Source organism: Coffea arabica, chromosome 11e (genome assembly GCF_036785885.1).
Source record: "Coffea arabica cultivar ET-39 chromosome 11e, Coffea Arabica ET-39 HiFi, whole genome shotgun sequence".
Lineage (NCBI taxonomy): Eukaryota > Viridiplantae > Streptophyta > Magnoliopsida > Gentianales > Rubiaceae > Coffea > Coffea arabica.
In genome coordinates, this window is record NC_092331.1 from 43,701,798 (window position 1) to 43,709,001 (window position 7,204).

At 38.5% G+C, this 7,204-nt stretch overlaps 1 protein-coding gene across 1 annotated transcript; it reads left to right on the forward strand.

Moving 5' to 3' along the window:
• The first annotated feature begins 5,685 nt into the window (after positions 1–5,685).
• Positions 5,686–6,255, forward strand: LOC140021302 (uncharacterized). Its single transcript, XM_072072071.1, has one exon. It carries the CDS (start codon positions 5,686–5,688, stop codon positions 6,253–6,255), a length of 570 nt encoding a protein of 189 aa, XP_071928172.1.
• The last annotated feature ends 949 nt before the right edge of the window (positions 6,256–7,204 follow it).

Consider the following 7,204-nt stretch of genomic DNA (forward strand, 5'->3'; position numbering starts at 1 on the left):
AGACGGCCCGCCAACCCTCTGGTTCACCTTAGGGGGAAGTGGGGTCGCCACAAAAGCAGTAAAGGGAGACTGTGACCAGTCAGTCTTGACAAGGCCGCCTCTTGTGGCCGGGTCTTTTGCATCCCATAGACTAGCGTATACCTTCATCGGCCGGTTCTTCGAATATGGAATCCCCCTTGCTTCCAAATTCTAGTGCGGGAGTGTTTGTGCGGGAAAAATCTTTGAATACCAGATCTTCTTGGTGGGTTTATTCAAAATTGCGCAACGGAAGGTCAACTGGGTCTGTTTCAACGGTGAAGATGATGACGAGAGGACAGATGTTAAACTGAGTTTTAGGGCCTTTTTCCCTTGATAAATTGTGATTTTGTGAGATAGTTTTTATTTTAATCGATTTTGGTTATAGAGATTAAGTTTCTCTGTTCGGTTAATTGATTAATCAATTTAACATGATTTGGGTTGGGTAGTTTGAGAGTTTGGTTAATCAAGGGACACTTGGCAAGATTAGAAAAAGTGGGATAAGGTGTGAAACAAAGTATGGCACAGAAGATCCATTGCGGAGAAAACCCCTCCTACTTCCCCGTACCTTTTCGCGCAGACACCCATTCCTGTTGCCATCTCTAGTAACTAGAGACATGGTAAAAGAGTAACTAAGTTTGATGTTTCATAATTTGATATAGACACATGAAAAAAAAAGACCTGATACATTAGCTATACATCTGTTTGCTCAAATTCCAAAATTCTGTTTGCTAAATAAATTTAGGTTCCGTTTGATAAAACTGAATCTGAATTCTGAAGTCTAAATTTTGAAATATGAATACTGAAATAATTAATTTACTGAATTTTAAACACTCGAAAGAAATATATGAATGTCTGAATTATAATGTTAAACCTATTTATACTAACTTTTAAACATTTATAACTGAATATTTAATAAGTTAAATTTGACAATTTTGCTCTTATATCTTTTTATCCAAAAAAGAAATAGAATCTATGATTTAATTAGTTTAAAATTATTAGGTATGAAAATGACAATATTTATTTTTAAATCAAATTAATATAAAAGATAAAATATATTATATGAGGAGTATGGAGAAGATGTGAAAGTTATTAAAAAGGGAGAAAAGAGAAATAGAAAACCGTTAGATAGAGAATATCATATTGTTTAATTAAATAAGAATTTTGAACATAACAAGGATATATTTGGTTGATAAGATAAGGTAGTTGAAGTAATTCTATTAATTCTTATCAGATTAAGTATTAAATTAGGATTCTTGTGTTGAAAAAATACAAACAAGTTCAGCACTGTTTAACGGGTTTAGTAGATAGATTTTCATTCATCAAACACTCGAAACATCTAAATGTCTAAAAAAGTTTCGTTTCAGTACTTTTTTATATTATTAAATAAACCCTTAGTGGAATCACTTTAAAGTATGTTTATTTTGACGAAGAATTAATTCATCCAACAGTATCAATCAACTTACCACCCCATGTATCTTGGCTGTTTGCATAGCAGGAATCTTCGAAAGTTTTAAGCCTAGCATTTGCTGTATCGTTTTACCCGGCTCCGGAAATGTCAACCCCACCAAAGCCCTCCAGAAAAATCCAAATCTCCATTCCGCCCCTCTGTCCTATCTCCAATCCATCGAGCGCTGCCTAGGCCGCGTTCTTGACATGTTCCCCAGCTCCTAAAAGCTGACCCCGGCAATCAAATTTACACCATTTTCGAAAAAAAATGTAAGGTTACCAGTTTTCTTTCTAGACTGCATATCATCTGCCATATTTTGATGTAATAACTGCATTTGTGTCATACTCCTAGATTACCTCTTTGTTGTTTCTTTCTTATTTTTTTAGTTGAGCATTTCTTTTCCTTTTTTTTTGGATTTTTTTTGTATTATTGTTTAATCTTTTTGGGTTTTTTAAATAGTTTAGGGACTAAGCTATCATAATTCGCAGTTTAGGGACTAAATTGAGAGTTATAGCATGGCTGAAAGGTGTAAAATGAAATTAACCCAAAGCAAAAATAAGTTTGGAATAGTGTCATTCCTAAGAATATTTTGAACGTGAATATTATTTGGGATATTCCTAAAGTAACAACACAGAAATAACTTGCTAATAAGATATTTCTTTGAGTTACTCTACGTTGTCATCAATCCTTAATTCCAAAACTACCAAATCTCACCACACCTATGCCACTAAAGAGAAGCGACCACATTTATGGTAACACTGAAAAACCAAATTACCTTAACAATTATTAAGACAAAATATAGAAACTTTCTGAAAAAAATGTAAGGTTACCCGTTTTCTTAATAGACTGCACGCCATCTGCCATATTTTGATGTAATAACTGCATTTGTGTCATAGCCCTAGATTACCTCTTTGTTGTTTCTTTCTTATTTTTTCAGTTGAACATTTCTTTCCTTTTCTTTTCAATAAAATTGCAAACTAGTTCTCTCGATCCACCATGTACACATTATATATATTTGCTAACAATAACCCTTGTTTCTCAACCTGGTTGACTCTCAAAAAAGCTACCAATACAGGTATTTCTTTTTCCTTTACTTCAAAACTCTTGCTTCTAACGTGTGTTTTCTAATAAATTTTGCTTCTTACATGTGTTCGTTATTTTGCAATCTTGTTTAGTTCTTTGAATGTGCATTTGTTAACTGCACTAATTTTTTTTTTCAATGTATTCCTAGTCAAGTTTGATAACGCATGTATAAGTAGTTGTTTTGCTATGATTCGGCACTTCTTCTGCATGTATATCTTTAGTGTAAGCTTTCTCGTTATTCTCAAACGGTGATAGTTTATGAACACACAAAAAAAAAGTTATCATGAACCAATAGTTTATATTGTTCGTCCCAAAACATATGATCAATCTTCGGTTGTCAAGCATGCAAATTTGCATCCTACTCGTGCACTTCCAGAGCTGTATAGTATTCACTAAAGATTTACCTTCAGGCCAGAAAAGGTAAAACGAGGACCAAAAGTATAATTTTTTTCAGGTACTCTTATTCTGCTGTTATTACTGACATCAATGTTTTAGGCAACTCTAACTTATACTTGATAGAGCTTTAGCAGCATCTGATTTCATGCCAAACATAATATAAGAAACCAAAAGAATAAAAAATAACATGGAAGATAAAATTCTTCCTACCCAGTAGCTACATTCTGTGTTCCTAATTTTGCTCAATTAGATTGTTGAAAAATGCTAAAACAATTGAAATAACTCATGCATATGTGTTAGTTTTATTTTTTGTATGTACTTAGAATTTCATATTTAATATCGTTCAAACGGCCTAACCTAGGAACGATATTGATATATATTTTTTTAAAATATGCTCTTATCTTTTACTCCTTTTCTTTTTTCCTAAATGGATTTACCCAGGGTGACACAGCCTGAAAGTTCCGAAAAGAGCATTAACCATGGATAGAAAAATTGCTGAAAATCTTGCAAAAGTTGAACAAGAATTACAAACTTTGAGAAGTGAGAAGCGTGAATATGAGCGAAGCCTTGCTTCTTACCGTTCTCAAGGTATCGATCAACAAGTAGAAGCAGCCCTGAGTTGGGCCACTGGCCACCTTCGCCAGCTAATAGAGAGGGAGAGCCAATTGCTCGAGGAATGGCAAAAGCTGCAGAACCTGGCGCGGAGCGCGGAGATGGGAGATCTCAACGACCTTTGGCAGGCTTCTACCCATCGTTTCCGTTGATCAATTCACTAAGTAAAAATTATTCATTGTCATTTTAAATAATTCACTAGTTATGGTCTTTTTAGTTTGCTAGGGTTACCCTAAGCAATATCATCACGATACAAGTTACAAGTTACAATTTTTTGTTTTATTCATGCATGGTTCGGAATTACACAATTTCAATGGTTTGCTATTGGTAAATGCTTTATCACCATAAGTTTTATGTGGTATTTATTAATTGAATTATCATTACTAAAAATTACTTGAAGTTAGGTTTTCTAATAGTATTTTATTTAATTTTGTAAAAACATGGTGGAAATCATCAAAATATAATCTCATTAATATACTTTGTTTGAAGATGATAAAACCTTTATACTTTTGCTGGAATCATGTAATTTAGTTAACATGGGCTCATAGAGGTACTTTTAAGAGCAAAGCTTGGCTCAGACGAAATAATTGATCGTTCCAGGGTATGATTAGAATTAAATGTAAATGATTTAAAGAAATCATGCTGAGTTCAGAATTGCCATAAAACTGTGTGCTTATTTTGGATTTTGTACCTTCGAGTTGATTCAATGCTTTTGGGTTAAGGCAGATCGTTATTTATAAATCCAAGGAAACCAAGCATGTTCAATATGAAAGTCTTCAATAAGAAATGTGTGGCTTGTTTCTTCTATCTTCTCTTGCTCTCTTTATTCCAATGAATCTTTATGTCGATTCTTTTGGGACTGGTGATGTTCTCTCTCTCTCTCTCTCTCTCTCTCTCTCTCTCTCTCTCTCTCTCTCTCTCTCTCTCTCTCTCTCTCTCTCTCTCTCTCTCTCTGTTAACTTTCCTGGATGTAAAGTTTAAAGATAAGCAATCTAGACTCGACATGATGCACTCGTCGGAGGTGGAACTTAGGATACACATACACCTACAAAAATGAAATATAATAAAATAAGATGATGATCTTCTTTTCGCTTTTCTCGTTCAATTCTAAAATTATTTATGAAAATGTTCTTTCCATTCTTATTTCGCTCCTAATACAGTAAAATTTCTATAAATTAATAACCTCTATTAAATAACAATTTTTTCTAGTCCTGACTTGGGCTAACAAGCTAAACTAATAATTCTGATAAAATAATAAGATAATATTTTTTTTTGAAAACTTTACATAATCCTTTGGTTCCATTCATATCATAAATTAATAATTCACTAAGATCACACATCATATTTTCCTAAAATATGAGTCCATTGTTGTTTTTTTTTAAAATTTAAATCTACTTGAATCTCATCCTTAATTTTTCTTATTGCATTTAAATTTTTGGACTTGAATTCTCATATTGTAATAAGAAATCATGAAAAGTTATTGACGTGTCGAGTGCTTCCTTCCACATAACAGGTTATAAAGCCACTGTATCATCCTCAACTTCAATTTCCGGCCTGGCAGAAGTCAATCGGTGGGGAGGCTCTCCTCAGCGCAGCGCGTGGAGACAGGAGGCAGGAGGAAATCGTTGGAGCGCGGCGTTGGTCCGAGGGTGTCAATTGGAAACCTGCGAAGCTTTCATGGTTGGCTGGAAAAACGAATCCGTCGTGCTGAGTTGCTGGAAAATAATCTCCCACGGGGTGCGTTCATCGATGCCAAGGATGTTGAGCTTCTCAACAATCTGGGTAGGAAATCTGGGAGGCCTACAAACTACGCCAAGAAGCTGCAGTAGTTTCGTGCACAAATTCCTTCTTCTTCCACATCCAAATGATTAGGCCGCTCAATATAATGGTATGGAACATACAGGGTATCTCTCGGGCTGCGTCTCAACAGTTCCTCTAGAAATTATGCTCACAGCATTCTGTTCGCTTGTTGGTTTTGCTGGAGCCAATGACGGACATTGGACAGCTCGACATTATCTCCCGACGTCTGTGTTTCTCTAGAGCCCAAGCGTTCTTGGAAGGCAAAATCTGGGTCCTTTGGAGCGAGACTTTAAGTCGAATTCGAGGAACAGGGGGACCAATTGGTCCATATGAAGGCGACATGGGTTAGGACCACTCTTCACTTCTCAGCAGTATATGCAAAGTGCACATGGGTAGGGAGGAGAGACTTGTGGAGGGCAATGGAGGAGATTGCCGGGGGCCTTGACGGGCCGTGGATGGTCGCGGGGGATTTTAACGTCATTTCCAAGGCAGAGGAGAGGCTGGGGGGAGCCCCCCCAAACTTGCGTAACATGGAGGAGTTCAACGATACAGTGTTTAACTGTCGCTTATCGGAGGTCAGTTTTGATGGCTCGGCCTTCACGTGGACAAACGGTTCTTTGTGGCAGCGCTTGGATAGGGCCTTAGCGAATGAGGCCTGGGGGGAACTATTCCAGACCACTAAAGTTTTCCACTTAATGCGCGGGCGGTCAGACCATGCCCCATTACTAATTAAGTGTGGGAGTTCAATGGGGCGTGGCTCGGCGTTCAGATTCCTCAACGTATGGAGGAGGCACCCTAAGTTCTTAGAGATGGTTAGGGGGGCTTGGAGGACCCCAGTGTCTGGGAGTGGAATGGTGGGCTTTTTTGGCAAGTTGTCACAGACCAAGTGGGCCCTTTGAAGCTGGAATGCGCAAGTGTCTGGGAATCTGTTTCAGAATGTGAGCGAGGCAGAGAAGGACTTATAGCAGAAGGAGCAGGAGTACGACTTGGTGCGGGACCCAACTTCGAGAGCAACATTGGGAGAGGCCCGGGCCCGTCACGACCGAGCTCTCGCCTTAGAGGGGGAATATTGGAAGCAAAAATCAGCGGTTAAATGGATACAGTTGGGCGATGAAAACACGAAATTTTTCCACTCAGTGGTCAAACAGCGAAGGTCCATGAATTTCATTGCTTGGGTGAAAGGGGAGAACGGGCAATGGATTGAGCACGAGGAGGGGATCAAGGCCTCCGCAGCTCAGTATTTTGCGCGGCTATTTTCTATAGCACGGGAGGGTAGATCCCCACCAGTGATAGACGGTACACTACCGACGGTGAGCCCGGAAGAGAATGAGCTATTTCTCAGGATGCCAACAGTGGAGGAGCTAAAGGAGGTGGTGTTTGCACTGTCGGTGGATAGTGCCGCAGGCCCGGACGGGTATGGAGCTGGGTTCTACTAGGGATGCTGGGATATCATTCATCCTGATTTACTGTTAGCCGTTCAGGATTTCTTCAAGGGAGATTAGCAGCCGCGGGCCTTCAGAGTGCCATGATAGTCCTGATCCCGAAGGTGGTGGGGGCATCCCAATGGAAAGAGTTCCGACCCATTAGCCTATGCAATGTCAGCTCTAAGATTATCTCAAAAATCCTGGCCAACCGGCTTAACCTACTGCTCCCCAAGCTAATATCACCTTGGCAGTCTGGGTTTGTTCCAGGTAGAGGGATCACTGATAACATCCTCCTAGCCCAAGAACTGGCACTGGATATAGATCGAAGAGTGAGGGCGCCAAATATCATGTTAAAGTTAGATATGGAAAAGGCATATGACACGGTGGAGTGGGGCTTCCTCATCTTTATGATGCGGCAGTTCGG

Coding starts and splice junctions, on each gene's coding strand:
- LOC140021302 (XM_072072071.1), top strand. CDS start 5,686: ATGAAGGCGACATGGGTTAGGACCACTCTTCACTTCTCAGCAGTATAT.